At 45.7% G+C, this 19424-nt stretch overlaps 1 protein-coding gene and 2 pseudogenes across 1 annotated transcript; all 3 read right to left on the bottom strand.

The window, feature by feature from the left end:
* Positions 1–3091: 3091 nt before the first annotated feature.
* On the bottom strand, positions 3092–7181 carry LOC100753957 (annotated as a pseudogene).
* Positions 7182–8582: 1401 nt separating this feature from the next.
* On the bottom strand, positions 8583–9890 carry LOC100752764 (annotated as a pseudogene).
* A 5163-nt stretch (positions 9891–15053) lies between these two features.
* On the bottom strand, positions 15054–16159 carry LOC100773485 (oligoribonuclease, mitochondrial). The gene is made up of 2 exons (XM_027430316.2): positions 15389–16159; positions 15054–15263 (listed from the first exon to the last, which is right to left on the bottom strand). Exons 1-2 carry the CDS (start codon positions 16157–16159, stop codon positions 15186–15188), a joined length of 849 nt encoding a protein of 282 aa, XP_027286117.2. The 3' UTR covers positions 15054–15185.
* Positions 16160–19424: the final 3265 nt, after the last annotated feature.

The following is a 19424-nucleotide window of genomic DNA, read 5'->3' as shown; positions in this document are numbered from 1 at the left end:
TAATCATCCGTAGATCTCCCTTGCCCCCAAATCAACCCTATGGGCTTCTGTTATTTTTCCACCAACTGACTTTGTATACTCAAATCAACCTCTCTGGTTGAGACATTGACAGACCAATTGGATGCTCTTATTGACTATAATTAAAGCAATTTTGGTAGCTATTTTACTACATCTGAGGCAAATCATATGCAAGGCAATTTAAGCAGTTCCTTTTGTCAGCATTCATGCATTTACAATCACACACCATACATTCAAGGTGTGGCCACACCACACATACAGAGCATGCACACATCCTTCATCTCTTCTTTTGCCTGGGTTATGATCAGTCTTTTGAACTAAAGAATCCCTAACTGAGATCTCTCACAACACAGCAGTTACAGCTAATTCTAGAATTACGAGCATCCAAAATTTGAACAGATCCAAATTTACCTATGTTGCCTTTCTTTCTCCATAAGATCTTAAAACAGTTTCTGACTGGCTGTATCAATAGTGTTTTTATACAGTTGACTGCCGTCACCCATAGCGGCATCTCCCAAGGCTGTAAGTTATCTAACTACTGACCTTGACCTTTAGCTAGCCTTCTGCCCTCTGGCCCACTATAAATCATCTGTGGCTGCTTCCCTCTCCTGCATCTCAAGCACAAACCTGGTTCCCTATTTTCTCTTCTGTTGGTACTCTGTCTGACCCAGTGCCCTTCCATCCATGTCCAAAGCATCCTCTAGAAGGCTCTGTATATTTCTTCCTGCCTATGTCTTGCTTTCTCTGAAGGAATAACGTATTTTTAACTGAAGTTTCTGTTGGTCTGATATCGAAAGTAGTCCCAATAAACCCATCCATGTCATTTTTATTTCCTATTGCTCGATTTTTCTCATTTTTCTATTTTTCTATATATTTGAAAGGTTCAGACATTATGCTGGCCTGCCACTGTTACCTGGCAGAATCCACTCAGGCAGTACCCTGGTCAGCCAAGTGTTCCATGGGAACTAAGTCTATATGCAGGTGTAGAGGACCCCTTTAAAAGACAGACCCTGATGGGGGTAAGTGCTTCTGTGTATGTTTGTCTTACTGGATGATAAATAAAATACTGTTTGGCCAAGGAGGCAGCAAGTTAGGCAGGACTAGGAGTCAAAGAGGATTCTGGGAAATGTAGTAGAGAAGTGGTGATCCAGGCAGGAAGTGACATAGTAAGGAGACTCATATTTAAGCAAGGACAAACAGGAAGTGTCCTTTTCCCCCCTTCGCCTCCTCCAACGGCGTGATGTGATCCACCGGCAAGGGAGGACACCAATGGAAGGTGGCCAATAAGATAAGTCTTATAAAATATATAGATTTATGATAATTAAGACTGAGCTACAGATGAGAATCCTAGTCATTGGCCAAGCAGCATTGTACCTAATACAAGTTTCTGTGTATTCATTGGGGCGGTGGCTGGCGTAAAGTGCACTCATGGCGGGGAGGGGGGGGCTCAGGCGGCTCTTGGCGGAAAGATTTATCGTAACAGTTGTCTTTATTTAATCCGATGATCCCTCGCTCAAACCCATAAGAAGAAGTAGTGCTGGAGGCTATATAGTGGAGGTCCTCACTGAGATCGAGAAAGAAGGGAATGCACACTGACGGATCACTAGTTGAATTGCTAGCCAGCATCAAGGGAGGAGTGGGTATATTGGTATGGTTGCCTCAACTCCTGAGAGAGTTAGGCTGGTAAGGTACTGTAATGGTGCCTCAGCTCCCGAAGGCGCAGGATTGGAAATAGAGTAGCGCTGTGTCAAAATGAAATTAAAAAAAGAAAAATATAGAAAAATAGAAAAATAAAAATATTGTTATTCTTTTGCTTAAATTAAAGATAAAGAAGAGGGGGCACAAGATGAGACATGAGACTATTAGACATGTTAACCAGTTTATTATAGGCCCTGCAGAGTAGGGAGACTAAGAGAGAGGAGTAACAGAGTTAATGACTGACTGCCATGACCGTTCGCCATAGAGAGGCAGAGAGAGTGTAAGAGAAGAGAGAGAGAAAAGAGCAGAGCAGAGAGAGGAGAGCAGAGAGAGTGTAAGTGGGCAGGGGTCTTGTTATGATAAATCTTTCTGCCATAAGCCGCCGGAGCCCTGCCGCTGCATGGGTGGTCTCCGCCAGCTGCCCGATTTCTGGGAAAGGGGGAAAAAAGGGACCCTCCCTGTTTTTCCTTCACTTAAATATGAGTCTCTTTGCTATGTCACTTCCTGTCTGGATCACCACTTCTCTACTACATTTCCCAGAATCCTCTTTGACTCCTAGTCCTGCCTAACTTGCTGTCTCCTTGGCCATACAGCATTTTATTTAACAATCAATAAGATAAACATACATTCCCCATCAGACAACACAGCTGGTCACTCTTGAAATAAGAATGCCAATTTTATTTACAGGGGAGTTGACTTATATACCATCAGCAGAGCCCTAAGAAGTAACTCAGATCAAAGTCCAAGCTCTAAAGCCCCTGGCAATATGCAGATAATCTGCATATTTGTAAACAAGGCTGTTGGCAGGAGGGAAAATGGGGAAATATCACCTAGCCGTAAGGCAGCCAGTAGCTCCACAAGGGTACTGTGGATCAACCCTAGATAAGAGAAGGAAAGCAGACTCCGAGGGGGCCCCCCACATTTATTAATGTCAGGCAGCAAAGAGGAAGGACAAGGATCTTCTATCTGTTGTCAGCAAGGAGCCGGAGTGAACATGCTGTGTATGTGTCCCAGGCTAACCAGTTACTACTGTCCCAGGAAAGAGGCCATGCGGTCGTCTGGCCTCTGCCGTTTCATTCTGTAGGCCTCCATTTCCTCTTCAGTGGGCTCCCGGGTCTCATACCCTGTTGTAAGGTCGCTTCCACTCATCAGTCTTCATGATCTCCTTGACATGGAGAAGGCAGGTCTACTCTGCATTCACTGCCTTTTTCAGTTTCTCCTACTTCCATCACTATCCGAACTGCTCTTCTGGTGTTTCTTTTCCTTCCTTTTCTTCTTCTCCTCTTTTAGTTTTTCCTGATGCAGCTCCATGAGGGTATGAGGTTTCACCACAGTTTCTTCTCCAGTTGCATCATTTATAATACCCATCTCTGAGTCAGCACTCTCCTTCCCAGCTTCTCCAGTGCAATAGGAATACGTGAAGAATGAGTGGCAACATTGAACTGGTGTCTCCTGTGTGTCTAACAAAGTTACATCCAGCATAACTTACTTCATCTGGATTCTTTCCTGTATAGGCATAAGGATTCTCTCTCATCAATCTAGTTTTTGGATCATAATAGGCAGAATTTGGATCTAAATTTCTCAAATATTTGGCAATATCTTCTCAAATCCTGAGATTTCGAATAGTAATGCACCTCTTAGAGTCGAAATTCTGCCCAGGCATGTCGATATCATCTGCATATTTGTCTTCATGCTCATCTTCACTGTTATGATCCTTTTCCATCTGAGAATTGGGTTCCTTTTCTCCCCACTGATGTTTTGGAGAGTTAGCTTCTTCCATTTGAAGGGACCAGCTCCCCATTTTGGCAGCCATAACAGCTTAACACGTGCTTGCCTGACCTTGCCTTGCTCACTAGGAAGTCAGATGCCTGCCTCGTGGCAAGGAACCAATCAGAAGTTAGCTGGTGGTGCTATGCTTTTCAGCTCTGGGTGTGATTTATGGACAAGTGCACAGCAATGACGAGCAGAGCATAGCAACCACCCTGGGAGGGCCTATGGGCCATAACAACCAGTTGACCAATCAACACAGAGCAAGCCCTCCAAGCCTGGAGGCACACCAATCCTGAGCCTGTGTGTACCCCTAGACATTCCCCTTATGCTGTCCTATAAGATCTCTGTCATTTGGCTTCTCCTGGTCTTTTCCCAGCCATCCGCCATGGTGGATGGATGAAAGACCAGAGCTAACATGGGGTTAGCTCGTTAAACAACTGCAATAAAGCCTCCACCTGGTGATTGGGGTCGCCATCATCCTGGGCCGAAATCCTGGGGCCGGAGCCTCTGGGGATCTTTCACATTAATTTTCCAGAAGCTAACTCTTCTTTGAGTTTCAGTGCTTTCAAAGTTCATTTTGCCAAGTCAACTTTGGTGTACTCCTCAACGGTTTTAATGTTCTCTTCTGGATTGGAACCATTCCACAGGTCCCTTTCTCATCTTGGTCAAACTCCAGCTGAGGCTGGAGCAATGTTAGCACCTGTGAATTTAACTCCAACATGCTTTGGCCTCTCGAAGCAATCTTTCTTCTTGTGGGTCATGGCCATACAATTTTCACATGCCCCTTTGCGGTACCTGGTTCTTATAGAATTCTCCTTTACACCTCTCTTGTACCATTCCCCAGAGGAACTGAATTGCTTCTGTTTCTCTGGCTGTGGTCTCTGATGCTTTAAAGTGGGTGTTTTGGATGGATCATTGTACCACGGAACTGAAGAAATGCACTGAGGAATATAAGGGTTGATCTCTTTTCCCTCTTCATCAACTTCTGCAGGAGCATTGCCCAGTTTTCTCTGTTCTTCTAGCTCCATCTTTTTCCTCCAGTCTTCTCTGTCATCTTCTTTGGCTCCTCCAAATTCATCTCTTTTGACCCTGGCATGGGTGTGGCATTAACTGTATCTACAGCTGCAGCCGACAGGATGAACTGGCTTCCTCTGCAACCCAGCAATTAGGAGGTGAATCCAGGATCAGAAGTTCAAGGTCATCCTTCGTTTTATCAGGAGTTCAAGACCAACCTATGATACATAAAACCCAGTCTTCACCAGATTGATGCTGCCGTTTGAAACTCCAGTCCAAGCACCTGACTTAAATATTTTTCCAACCAGGCCCCTCCCAGGTCCTCCACCTTTTCCCTGTCATTCCATCAGACCCTCCCACTCAACAGCCCCACCCAGTCTACAGCTACACCCTTTAGGGTCTTTGTCTATTTGAGGCTGACTTTCATCATTTAGAAGATATAATCACTGCTGCTTTTGTGGGGACCCAAAACACAAACACATCTTTTGCCACACCCTCTTAATACCCAATCTTGGGGCTTGAACCCAGTTAAAATGTGGCCTTCACTACTTGGAGGCCATCTCAGTTAAAAGGCCTCAACTCAGACCTCAAAATGTCCTCCTATTCCTTCTGATTGCTGCCACCCCTCCCTTTTCCCTTTTCTGAGACAGGGCTTCTCTGTGTAGCCCTGACTGTCCTGGAACAAACTCTATACACCAGGCTGTCCTCAAAATCAAAGATTTGCATGTGCTTTCCTCTTCCTCTGGAATGGAGGGATTAAAGGTGTGTGCCACAATACCAGGCTCTTTTTTGTTTTTTGTTTATTTTTTTTTTGTTTTTTGGGTTTTTTTTTGTTTTTTTATTTGTTTTTTGTTTGTTTTTTTGTTTTGTTTTGTTTTGTTTTTTTGACTCTGGGTTTCTCCTTGTAGCCTTGGATCTCCTGTATCTCACTGTATAGACCAGGTTGGCCTCAACCTCAAAGATGTCTGCTTACCTGAGCGTCCTTTATGCTAGGATGGAAGGATTGCCCACCTAACAGTTTGGGCATGCCTTATTGGTGGAGCAGGGCTGGTAAATCTTACAACTGTCTGGCTGTGACTCTTTTCATTCATGAGGCTACAACCACCCAGCTCCACTTCAAGGGCAATCTAGAGCCTCCCTCTGCTCCCCAGGTGAATAGATGTGCAAAGTACTCATTTCCCCCAAATTCCCTGTAGACAGTCACCAAGGCTAAGACCTGATTCTGGCTTCTCTGCTTGTAGATTGGGTTTTAAATGAGTGGGTATCAGTGCACTGTAAGTGTTGTAATTTTGTGACAGAATGAATTGCTTTCAGTCCTACACTGGGATCCCTTAGTATACCAGGTGTTTTCCTCTTCACACGGTTTCGAAGGTCATGTGACCTTTTATTTGTTCTGGAAATCTCTGTGATGGCCCACCTAAGTTTAATAGGTCAATTCCCAGGAAATTGTCTTGACATTCACAGAAGATTAAAATGGACTACAATAATGAATTAATGCCAAATTAACAATGCAGCGCTTGGTGAGGCAGTGACAGACCTCTTTTCCATCCTCTGTGGGAAATCCTGGCATAAATCCCCAATACTAGATGAAATATAAACAGAGGATTATATATATATATATATATATATATATATATATATATATATATATTGATGTTTCAGTTTTAGTGTTTATTGGAGTCCATTGCTGGCCAGGCCCAGTGCTGGGGCTCCCCTCACACACCTCACAACAGCCCTGTGAGGTAGGGTTCTTCTTGTACATTCCAGCCTGAAGTCCCCCGAGACCTGTCCCTAGAATATACCATTAGTGTAGGCAGGACAAGGGACTCCAACTTTTGCTTTGTTTTAGAAAATACAAAAACTTTGGTCCCAATCTACACAAATCTTAGAAATTTGGAGGGTTTTAAACTCTAGTTCCCCATTTTTTTTAAGTCATCATCCTTTGGGTTTTTGAGACAGGTTCTCATTCTGTAGGCCAGGTTTGCCCAGAACCTATATAGTCTAGGCTGGCCTCAAACCCACAGCAATCCTCCTGCCTCACCCTCCTGACTGCTGGGATTATAGTACCATACCCGATTTCAAATTTTTCTCTTAACTTTGGAAAATTAAAAAATTACCATTAGTTGAGGCCTGGGGGCCAGCAACCACTTGTGTATTCTATTGATTTGGTCCCTTAACTGGCTCTCTCCACACCTAAGGCCTGCAGGTGGAGTGCAGTTGCCTCTCAGAGGTCAGTAGAGACTGATTGAGTCTGTCCAGCCTGTTAGAACCCTGAGTGAGGGCAGAGAGCCCTGGACACTGGAAGATGCCTTTTCTGACCAAATTTTCAAGTGAGGAAACTGACTCAAAAGGGAGAAATAAATTCCAACCTGATTTTGAAACACTAACTTCCAAGAGAAGAAATCACAGCCGCTGGAGCTGAGCCCCAAACCCACACAGCATTCAGGTCCAGGGTCAGCACACAAGTCACACATGAATCCAGACATTCACTCTTTGGTTCCAGGAAACCCCAGCTCCCAGTCAACCCTGTGTGTTCCCCAGGTTCTTCTAGTCAGTGTCTCCCTGGTCCTGTAAAGACCTGCTGTATTTTCCCAGAGAAGCACCCACTGTGTCGGACCACGGGGCTGGGGTCCCACATTATCAGGGTCCAGGATAGTCACACACAGTTTAAAGTTCAACATCCCCCATGTTCACCCCTGCCTTATAAAATGTACATAGTTGGCTACTCAGATGCTCCAGGGCGCAGGTGCAGCCAGCATCGAGATCTAGCTGTGGGCACCCCTCATGCCCCACCCATTCCATTAGCTACCCTGGGAGTGGCAAGAGCAAGGACATCAGCAGGTCTGTCTAGCCACTGGCACTCTACAAGACTTGACCAGACTAAACTGAAGACAGCTGCCTATAGTTCCTTCTGTTTAGCAGCCTGACCAGGCTGGCAGAACCTGGTGCTGACATTATCCTTATTCCCTGCTCACACCTAAAGCCATGCTTTTGCAGAAGCAACACCCCACACCTTCAAAACCCCACTGCTAAGATCTGTGTTTAGAATGCAGATCTAAGGACCTGAACTCTTCATTCTATAGAGCTGAGAAAGGAGCTAGGCACAGTGGTACCTGTAATCTGAGTTCTCAGGAACTTGAGGCAGGGAGACTGCTCTAAGTCTGAGGCCAGCTCAGACCATACAGTTAGTGAGCTCCAGGGCAGCCTGGGCTATAATGTGAATCTGTACTTCCCCCAAAGCCACCAAAAAGTAAAAGCAAACAGAAGTGAGGGCAGCCCTAAAACCTGACATCACTTTCCTGCACTTAAAGACCAAGATAGAAAAGGCATGTCACCCCTGGGGAGGGAGCTGTCTTCCTGGGGCCTCCCTACCTGTCCCTGGTAACTCTGAGGAAGGGAGAGGAACCTGTGGCAGACACTCCAGCTCCAGTCCCCTGACTGATGTCTAACATAGCATCTTACACCTCTGTGCTTTCTTGGACATGGGAGTAGCTACAGACTCTCCTCTAAAAACAAAACAAAACAAAAAATCCAAGTCACAGTTATCAGATGGGGACAGAGCATTTAATGACACAAATGAGGTTGCCTTCCTTGGCTCTGGCACATTGCCAAGTTCACCTGCCAGAAGAGAAGGCACATAGCAAAGACAGCTTCTCTCCCTCAAGATCCCCATGGAGAACACACTGCAAACGACAGTCCCCCATGGAGAAAGCTAGTCCCAGAATGATCCAATCTGGAAAGAGTATAATAAATGGAGGGAAAATGGTCCAGGTGGGGCTGTAGGGCAAGAGGGCTCCTGACAGAAGCCACTGTCCACTGGCTCCCTGGCTGGTCTCAGTTGGAGGATGGGCCTGCCCTACAGAATCACTGCACACAGAGCCTTCTTCATTTGTGTCCTGCCATGAGACCTGACAACTGTGGTTATTCTGGCTTGGCACATCATGCATGCAAAGCAAGGAGACTTCACCAAACAGTTAATTCTGGCAAAAAAAAATATTAAAAAAAATAAAAGAATGAGAGGAAATAAAAAGCTCTACCAGGCCAGTGTTCCCTGCAACCGGGCCAGAGTTCACCTGTCAGGATCAGTCAGTCCGGAGAATCATGGGAGGATGTTCACTGTCTTCATCCAGGCGTAGGGCGCTGGCTTCATCTTCCAGGCATGCGCCCCGCACAGCACCCAGGTCATCTGTATAGGCTTCTAAGTTGGCGTCCTGTCCTTTGCCAAGTCTTGTTGGGGACGAGGGCACATAGGCACCTTTGGCAGCTGCTGTGCCATACGTCTGCGTTACTAAGGGGCAGTCATGAGATGCGGAGTCTACAATTTCACTGGTCGTCTCCATACTGCCATGGAGCCTGTGCTGACACATCAGGGCACACTTGCCACCTTCCTGCGGGTCCACGTTGCACATGTATAAATAGCCATCTGATGCTCCTACCAGCAACCGAGGGATCTTCTGAATTATGGTTAAAGAGCAGATGTTTTTATGGCAACAGAATAGTAGGCGAACGATGGCAAAGGCCCTGCCCTGGTTGAACATTTCTGTCAGTTGTGAAGGCAGGTAGCTGGTAGATGCCATGGGCACCTTCCCGAAGTAGCCGGTCGAGGTGGTGGGCTCTTCTGGAGGTTTTTCCCTCATGGCCTCGAGTTTGAAGATGTGTTCAGTTTCTGTGTTGCTGGATGCGGAGAGGAACATGCCGTCCATGCTGAAAGCAAGGGAGCAGATGCTCACACACCTCTTCACTCCTCTCCAGAACTCGAACAGCTTTTGTCCCTCTAGAATGGAAAATACACGGATCACAGTCCCCTTCTCAGAAGCAGTGGCAAGCTTGGTCCCACTTGCATCCAAAGCCAGGGCTGCTAAGGGACTGTCATCAGCCGGGATCATGTTTGCAGCTCTCAAGTTAATGGTGTCGAAGACCTGCACCTCTCCAATGGTCGCACTCCCTGGATACGCTAATTAGCAGTTGTCATTGTTTATAGACAGTGCACACAAGCCTGCAGGGTTTGGGGGTGTCTCTCGGATGGTATGAAGTACCTTGATGCCCTGGATGTTGTGTATATAGAGAGACTCTTCCAGACACACCATGAGCCTCTGCCTGTTCAGCGTCACAGCCAGGATCGTGTTCCCTTCTTAAAGTGGCAAACTTTCAGCTTCCTGGGAGCTTTGAGGCTGACGATGGCCACCAAGCTGCTTGAGAACAATCTCTCCACAACGCACATATCTTCAGTCAGTGCATTCACAGATCTGTTCCAGCTTATCCACAGAAGAAAGGGAGAAAAACTTATACCCGGACTTACTACCAACAGCTAGGGACGTGTTATCCTGGTTGAAGGTGGCGAACAGCCTCTGGCCAGCGCTGGCCTCCCCGCTCTGGCTCGCCAGGTTCATGGCTACTCAGGACCTGCACCGGTTCGGCTCTTAGCCTCCTTTGCCGCCTCTCCCTGCGCGGGGACCAACCGCCGCCTCATCCCGTCCCCACTCTTGTTTATGCTCCAGATGGGCTGAGCGCTTCAGGATAAAATATATTTATGACATATTTTACTATAACCAATTCATTAAAAAAAAAAAAGCATCCAGGCTGAGGTGGCACCTACCTTTAGTCCCAGGATGTGGGATGCAGAGGCAGTAGTTGTACCTCAGAGTGTGAGGGCAACATGGACCACAGAGCAATTCCAGGATAGACATCAATCCAGAGAAATTCTTCACAAAGAATATGTTTGTGTTGACATATTTTTATTGTGAATGTGTTATGGCCACACTCATTCTAGGGCCCACATGTGGAGGTAACAGACAGCTCGTGTATGTTGTTGCCATTTCTCTTCGGTCATGAAAGTCTGAAAACAAATTTCACATATTTTGTTGGAAATCCTTTCCCAGCTAAGTCATCTCCCAGAACCCAGATCTTCCAATTATTTGTGTTTTCTCCCCAAATTTGCCACAACATTTTGTAATCTTTCAGAGAACAGAACTAGACATGGGGTTTCTCTAGCTCAGGCAGGACACTAACACTTGTATGACTTCTGATTACTGAAAACTTCTGATCCCTCTGCCTCACAGAAACTGAGTTTGAGGTCCACAAACCTTGAGTGTGCCTTTACCAAGCTCTTCAACTGCTTCCTTCTGCACAAATTGGATACTTATTTGCTTTCCTGTCTGGAAACCTTTCATAAGAGGTGGTCATTTTATCCTATTTCTTTGAAATCTGTGAAAGCACTGGAACTGCAGCTGCTCTTTATATAAACAAAGGAGACCGGAGAGCAATATTGCTCTAGAACATATGATCAACTACTATCTAATGATAGTTTTTAAATCATTCCTGTTTTCCCAGAAAGATTTTCTGAGTAGCCCTGGCTATCCTGTCACACATTCTGAAGACCAAGCTCACCTCAAACTATGAAATATGTCTGACTCTGCCTACCAACTGCTACGATTCAAGGTGTGTCCCACCATTGCCCCACTAATTTTTTCAGGTAGGGCCACATGTACAATGGAGTACTACTCAGCGGGGAAAAAAACAAACAAACAATGGAATCTTGAAATTCCCAGGCAAATGGATGGAACTAGAAGAAACCATTCTGAGCGAGGTAACCCCATCACAAAAAGACAAACATGGCATGTACTCACTAATATGTGGATTTTAGACATAGAGTAAAGGATTACCAGCCTACAATCCACACTGCCAGAGAAGCTAGGAAACAAGGAGGACCCTAAGAGAGACATGCATGGTCCCCTGGAGAAGGGGAAAGGGACAAGATCTCCTGAGCAAATTGGGAGCATGGTGGGTGGGGAGAGGGAACTAGGAGACTGAGAAGGGGTGAGGAAGACATGATGAGGCAGGGAAGTTGAGGTGACAGAAGAACAGAAGAGAGCAAGATAAGAGATAATATAACAGAGGGAGACATTGTAGGTTTACAGAGAAATCAGGCACTAGGGAAATGTCTGGAGATCTACAAAGATGACACCAACTAACAACCTAAGCAACAGAGGAGAGGCTACCTTAAGTGCCCTCTCCTGATAATGAGATTGATGACTAATTCATATGACATCGTATAACCTTCATCCAGCAGCTGGTGGAAGTAGACGCAGACACCCACAGCTAAACCTTGAACTGAACTGGAATCCAGCTGCAGAGAAGGAGGATTGATGAGCAAAGGGGTCCACACCAGGCTGGTGAAACCCACAAAAACAGCTGACCTGAACAAGGGAGAGCTCTTGGTCCCCAGACTGATAGCTGGGAAACCAGCATGGGACTCATCCAGAGCCCCTGAGTGTGGGCGTCATTGAGGAGAACTTGGAAATCTATGGAACTTCTTGTAGTGGATCAGTACTTATCCTTAGCATAGGAATGGACTTTGGGAGCCCATCCCACATGGAGGATACTCCCTGAGCCTAGACACAAGGGGTTTGGCCTAGGCCCTATCCCAAAGAATAAGACAGACTTTGAGGACCCCCTGTGGAAGGCCTCACCCTCTCTTGGGAGCAGAAAAGGCATGGGATAGGTAGGGTGTCAGTTGGGGGGTCAGGGGAGGAGGGGAGGGAAAGGGTCTTGGGATTGACATGTAAAATAATCTTTCTAATAAAAATAAAAATAAAAAATTAAAATTAAATAATCCATTAAGTAAAAAAAAATTATAGGTGACTTTGAGACATTTGCAGACCAAGGTGTTTACATAGGATGGTTGAATTTGGACTCTTGATTGCACTGGGATTCCTGAGTGCACTAGGGGACATGGAGATACAACTTGCAGACTTACCTTCCTAGCAGGACCTTTTTTAAAAATGTAAATTACAAACAATCTCATTTTACAAATCAATCCCAGTTTCCTCTCCTTCCCATCCTCCCATGCCCCCCACCCACCCACACCACCCTACCACCCCCCAACTCAGTCCCACTCCCCATCAACTCCCCAGGGAGAGTGAGCTCATTCATGGGGATCATTAAAGTCCCATCCTTTGGGGCAGGGCCTGGGCCTTTCCATGTGTATTTAGGGTGAGAGGGATCCCTCCATGGGAGAATGGGCTGCCAAAGTCCATTCACTCACTAGGAACAAATACTTGTTCCACAACAAGAGACACCATAGACTGCCCAGGCCTAACTGTCACCCAGTTCAGGGAGTGGTTCGGTCCTATGCTAGTTTCCCAGCTATCCATCTGGGAACCATGTCTCCCCCTTGTTCAGGTCAACTGTTTCTGTGGGTTTCTCCAGCCTGGTCTTGACTCCTTTGCTCATCACTCCTCCCTCTCTACAAATGGATTCCAGGAGTTTGGCTCAGTGCTTAGCTGTGGATCTCTGCTTCCCTTTCAGGATCTTGAGTCATCTGGAAACCTGTTCCCAAACCTGCATATGAAAGCAGTTGTAATCTGATTAGAGTATGGAGAACTGGGGAATTCAGGGCTTATTTATGTGGATATGGTTGATCTTTCTTTTTAAGATTTATTTGTTTGGTTTTTATTTGTTTATTTTTTTTATGTGTAGAATTCTGCATGCATGTAACCCTCAGGCCAGAAGAGGGCACAAGATACCTTTACAGATGGTTCTAAGCAATCATGTATTTGTTGGGGATTGAACTCAGGACCTGTGGAAGAATGGTTAGTTGTTAACCACTGAGCCATCTCTTCAGCCCCAGAGTGTCTGGCTCTATTAGGAGATCCCTGTGCACTGGTGGACATGGAAGCACACTGGAGAACCTAGCTGGTGGGAAATGAATAGAAGAGCTCCACAATCCCCAGGTTACACTCACCAACATTACCAGCATTAGAAAAGTTGTTTCAGACTTCCTGGGCAGCAGAGATGACACTAGAGCCTCATCTTTCTCTCTACCTGTCATTCTGTTTCCTGAGGCTCTAAGTTTTATAGTGGAATAATCATGCAACAGTGCCTATGATAGTAAAAGTTTGGCAGCCCTGGAAGTCTGGAGATAGAAAGGAAGCTCACCCAGAGTACAAAATAGGAGTCTTTTCATTTTCTGGTGTTTCTGTCTCCAATTAAGAAGTGAAGGGAACCTGCAGTAGCCATCTGAGCTGTCTCCACCTATGTCTCACCATTAACAGAGGAGCTTTGCTCTCCCATCTTAACTAGATCAGTCCTGGTATTGAAACTTTCCAATTACCTGACAATAAATGTCTTCTCCTTCAATGACTCTCTCGGCCTCTCCATCTTTCTATGCCTTTAGATCCTGCAGATCCTGCCACCATGTGGTACAGTTTTTATCCATTTAAGGACATTTTCTTTATTAGACAGATGTCTGAATGCTAGTTTTTAAGGGAGCTTATAAACTAACAGGGTCTTCTCCAAAGCATGGGACTCCTGTATTCATAGGGCTCCTGTCCAGAAATCAATTGGCCTTCAGTTGCTGCTGTCCTTTTCAAGAAATGAGACACAACTCGGCTCATTGCTCTGTGGTCTTTCACTCTCTTCCTATTGCTGTCATCCTGTCTTTCTTTGTATATATTTTGATTTCTTGTCTTCCTTGTTTCTTTCCTTCATACTTTTCTGCTTGCTTGCATGCTGGGTGTCTTCTTTTTGTTGTTAAATTAAGACAGGGTTTCTCTATATTGACAATGTTGTCCTATATCTCACTATATACACTTGTAATCACAGTTAATTGGAAAGCTGCACCATGTGCTACAGAGTGTCTTGAGATCAATAAGGATATGTGAGCAACGTTTTCATTTGAGGAAAGCAGGGATAGAGAAATGAAATTTATATGAATAGGAAACCATTTTAGATTTTTACTATGAACATGTCTCTGATTCAATCTCCACTTTTGAGCAGAATAAGAAAAAGAGGAGAGAAAACAGGAAAAGGTTCCTTTATCAAAGGAAGTTAAGACTAGAGAAAAATGAGCAGAAATGTCTTGTGTGTGTGGAGATGGACCTTCAGGCCCCACCTTGCTCTCATGAGTTCACCATAAGCATCAGAGACACAACTATTCCAAGAAGATTGTATCAACTTTTAAAATTACTTTTTATCTCATGTGAGGATTGTAGCATCACAAATGGATGTTGTACACACTCATGTACTGGCAAAAATCTTATGCACATAACAAAAGAACAGTGGGATACTGATGGGGAATGTACTGTGTATGTTTATCTTATTGTTGAATAAAATACTGTTTGGCCAATGGCAGCAAGTTAGACAGGACTAGGAGTCAAAGAGGATTCTGGGAAATGTAGTAGAGAAGTGGTGATCCAGGCAGGAAGTGACATAGCAAGGAGACTCATATTTAAGCAAATGAAACAGGAAGTGTGCCTCTTTTTCCCCTTCCTCCTCCAGCGGCGGGATGTGAGTCACTGGCAAGGAGGTACGCCAATAAGGCGTCCGATAAGATAAGTCTTATAAAATATATAGATTTATGATAATTAAGACTGAGCTAGCAGATGAGAATCCTAGTCATTGGCCAAGCAGCTTTGAACCTAATACAAGTCTCTCTGTGCATTAATTTGGGCCCTAACTCGGGCAGGTGGCTGGCGTAAAGTACACACATGGGGTGGGGCTTGGGTGTCTTTTGGTGGAAAGATTTATCGTAGCAGGATACTTGATCTTGAAGCTTTTTTTTTGCATTTCAATAGAACTAGCTTTATTTATTATTTATTTTCAAACAAAAGGAATGGCCTATAAGCAAGAGCAGATATGGACTGAGGGGGTAGGCATGGCCTGAAGCTTACAGAAGAGTTGCTGTGTCATAACGGAAACAGCAGGTTAGAAGAAACAAACAGTGATGTCTTGTCTGCTTGAGGAGTCTGGAGATGGAAAGTTAACTGGAAAAAAAAATTCTTTTTTCTTTAGAAAAGGTGTTCTGCCGAGTTATCAGCAGGAAAGAGACACTAAAGTGGCTTCTGGAGAACTAGGTGGCTGTACGGCTTGAGAACTGGCATCAACTCCCAGTCTTCTCATTTTCCCCATTTTCTATAATTTTCCTCTTCTTTTCATCTGTCTTTTTCTTGAAGATGTTATTTCGGTAAAACTGAAGCTCTTTGATGCTTTCGCTAATATCATCGAGTACCCTGTGAGAAGCAGCCTTCTTCGGTGCAAATTCATAATCCTCTGGATACCAGCGTCTGCACAGCTCTTTAACAGTGCTCACATCAATTATCCTGTAATGAAGATGTTTCATGAACTGGGGCATGTATTTGTCAAGAAACTTCTTATCTGCATGAACTGAATTCCCTGCAAGTGGACAGAGCCCCGGAGGAGTCTGCTGTCGTACAAAGGACAGAAATTCGTACTCTGCCTGCTGCAATGTAGTTGTACTCTCCTTCACTGCCTTGGTAAGACCAGACTTCCCATGATGCTCCTTGCACCAATCTGACATGCTGTCCATCAACTCATCCGGCTGTTTGATAATCAGGTTGGGACCTTCAGCCAAAATGTTAAGATCAGAGTCAGTTATCAGACAGGCCATCTCGATAATCTGATCCTTCTCAATGTCCAATCCTGTCATCTCCAGGTCCACCCAGACCATCCGCTGAGCCATGCTCTCCCCTGCCGCCATGGCTGCGCCACTTTCGCTGACACCTCGCTCCCGGAACTGCCCGTGCCTGCCACCCACACCCCGCAACAGCCTTGATCTTGAAGCTTTTAATTTGTTTCCTAGCACTTTCATTGGGAAGGCCACAAATGTCTGTTGATCTGAGTCCAGGGAATCTAAAAACATTTTCTATTCTATGGGCCTCCACACACATGAGGCAGACACACAAAAACACAAATATAAATGGAAATGAACAAAAGGTAGGTTGTGGGGGTTGTCTTGATGTGGGCAAGAGGGAGCTAAAAGAGTAATAGGCTTGGTAACACTCTGGAGATTTATGCATATTTGGAGTGTGAAATTCACCCTATTGGCAGATTGATGGGTAGAAAGTCCATCAAAAATTCAGGATGTATTTGGAGGTTTACCTTGTAGATGTGAACACTGAAAATCAGATGAGGACAAAGTGTGGGGCAATGAGAAGAACAGTGTTGATGAGACCCCAGGGTACTGTTCCTACTGCTGTGACTTTGTGTATTGTTCGCCCCCACAGAACAGACCTGAGCAGGATGCTGTCTACTAAGACTGTAACAAATGATAGGGAGCTATGAGTGGAGGAGCTAGGGACTGTGGGCTTCTCTGATCTATTTCTGTTCTTATTTCCAGCTTCTCCAGTTTATGAAGATTTTACAATGGAACCAAATTCCCATGTGATGCCAGGATCTCATGTTCCCAGGGTTTCCCACTGAAGGGACCAGCTTCCCATTTCGGCAGCCATAACAGCCGAACATGTGCTTGTCTGACCTTGTCTTAGTCACTAGGAGGTCAGATGCCTGCCTCGTGACAAGGAACCAATCAGAAGTTAGCTGGTGGTGCTATGCTTTACGGCTCTGGGTGTGCTTTATGGACAAGTGCACAGCAATGACGCACAGAGCATAGCAACCACCCTGGGAGGGCCTATGGGCCATAACAACCAGTTGACCAATCAACACAGGGCAAGCCCTCCAAGCCTGGAGGCACACCAATCCTGAGCCTGTGCGTACCCCTAGACACTCCCCTTACGCTGCCCTATAAGATCTCTATGCAGCCGGTTCGAGCTGTCTTTTCTAGTCATCCACCATGGCGGGTGGATGAAAGACCCGAGCTAACATGGGGTTAGCTCGTTAAACAGCAATAAAGCCACGTGCAGTTTGCATCAAGCTTTCGACTCCACCTGGTGATTGGGGTGACAGAGGTCCTGGGCTGAGATCCTGGAGGCCCGAGCTTCCAGGGGTCTTTCATTTGGGGGCTCGTCCGGGATTTGTGACCACTCGTCACCTGAGTGGATTCGATCTTGGAGGTAAGATCAATCAAGCTTGCAACTTATATGTTCAATGTTATGTCCATGTTTGCTTGTTATGTCTCTTGCTGTTTTGTTGGTTTGGTGCCAAATCAAACTTGAATTTGATCTGTGCCTGCACAGGACTTGTATTTGGTAATTTGGATCTCAGGGGGAGACAGACGTGTCCTGAGACTCTGAGTCCCACCCTGGACGAAAGTCCGAGGGTCGTCTGATTTGGACCATAGGGAAAGCAGACATGCTCTGGGCCTCTTGGTCCCGCCCTGGACAAAAGTCCGAAGTGTCTGGGGAAGGGTAGGATACAAAGCGTTGCTTCTCTGAGGGGCAACTGCCCCCACCCCTGACTCCTCTTCCCTCCTGCTCTGTAATTTTGGTTTGGTGCCATGTCTGTGTCTGTAATTTGGTCTGCCACGAGGTTTGTCCTGTCGGTTGTGTCTGTCCTTCTGTTTTTGCTGTTTGTGTCTGTCTCCATACTAACCACCCCCATCCCTGGATTCCACCTCTGTTGTGACCAGCAGATGTGCCCGGAGGATCACAGGCTTCTGCCCTGAGGATACCCAGGAGGTACGGAGGCCAAGGACTCCTCAGTTAGCGGCGATTGTAGCCACCTGGTTCTGCCGCCCTTCTGCCTGGTGCCATTGCCTTATAAGCGACGTGGGTGGGTGGATTGGGTTGGCGTCTGTTCTTTTCTGTCTATTGTCTCTGTCTGTTTTTATCGTTGGTTTTCAATTCAGGATCCATCACGACACCCCCTTTCGTTGAGTCCTGTGGCGCCACACTAGGTAACTTTCTTTTGTTCTGTCTTTGTTTCTTTACGGTTTCTATAAAGCCTGGAGGGTTGCAACAGGTTATGTGACTGACTGGGCAGTTGAGCAGGTTTGTTATCTGTGTTATGTGATCTGTTGCAATCCACACCCTGCCTGCCTGCTTTTTGGTGCTGTGTCAGTTTTGTATTTTCAGGTCTGCTGTTTCTGTTCATTTTGTAAATGTAAAGGTCCTATATTAGGACCTAACGACATCTGTAAGTAGGCCTACAAGAATTGTTTAGGGCAGAGGTTCAGGTGACAGCTTCCGCAGTCCGTAGGAGCAGGACTTGGTAGGAGAAAGTTGCCTGCTCCATCTGTAAGGAGACCCAGGCAGGTCGCCAATCTGTAGGGGAGACTTGGTTGTGGACCAAGTTGATCTCCATGGGGCTAGCCATCTGAAATTCTGAACAGGACCCTAGTCTGTGTTACTGTGCTGTCTGTCCACGTTTCACATTTGTGCTGTGTTTGTTAAGCATCTCTTTCTGTCCCTACTGCCCACACACGTGGTATGCATGGGTCAGGGGTCTTTTCTTGCTGCCCTGAGCACGTGGCGTGGGACAGGAGTTCTTCTGCCATGTGCCATGGATTAGAATGTACTGTGGCAGAGTCCCCCGAGGCTGCTTTTCTGAACTCCAACCATTGCTGCGGCCCTCACAGCTGAGCCTGGCCGATTTAGGAAAGTCGGTTTTTCTATCCTCACCTGCCAGTCTCTGAGGCAGGCGAAATGGGGCTGTCTGTGCCTCAACTGCCATCCTGCCGTGTGTCCTGGCTTACAGCGGGAGTTTCCCTGCCCTGAGCACATGGCTCAAGGCCACCATATGCCTGGCTGCCTGGCTTTCTCTGTGTTCCACACATGTGGTATGCAAGGAAACTGCGGGGGTCTTTTTTCCACCCCTGCATTGGCAAAGGGTCTTGGATTACCAGCAGCACCCCCCCAGGTCTCTGCCCTGAGCACATGGAGCTGGGGCAGATGAACTATCTGGCCTGCCCTGGATGTTCTAAAGAAATGGCCTTAAAGTTATTAAAAACTATAAAAGGGACTTTGATAAGAATTTTTATGTTGACTGAGAAATGAGAAAAAATGTAAGAGACTAAAATAATAAATAGAGAAAGAGAAAGAGAAATTTGTCTAGGAATGTCTAAGAAAATCAGAGAAATGAACTAAAGGTATAGAGAAAGTTAAAAGGATTAAAGCAAGTCATAGAAGGTCAGAGGAAAGGTTGTTAAAAGTCAGAGAAAAATGTAAACTGTTTGCTATGGTTTCTCATGTCTACAAATAGTAAATTTTAAAAATTGGCAACATAAGTTA

Source organism: Cricetulus griseus, chromosome 9 (genome assembly GCF_003668045.3).
Source record: "Cricetulus griseus strain 17A/GY chromosome 9, alternate assembly CriGri-PICRH-1.0, whole genome shotgun sequence".
NCBI classification, from domain to species: domain Eukaryota; kingdom Metazoa; phylum Chordata; class Mammalia; order Rodentia; family Cricetidae; genus Cricetulus; species Cricetulus griseus.
The sequence above is the reverse complement of the archived record's forward strand: the minus strand, read 5'-3'. Positions and strand labels throughout refer to the sequence as shown.

Bases quoted from the DNA above. Each gene is read 5' to 3' on its own strand.
- LOC100773485 (XM_027430316.2), bottom strand. From the start codon at position 16,159: ATGTTTTTAGATTCCCTGGACTCAGATCAACAGACATTTGTGGCCTTC. The intron at 15,264-15,388 runs GGGAGTTGATGC...TTTTTTTTCCAG, and splicing joins ATGGGGAAAATGAGAAGACT to TTAACTTTCCATCTCCAGAC.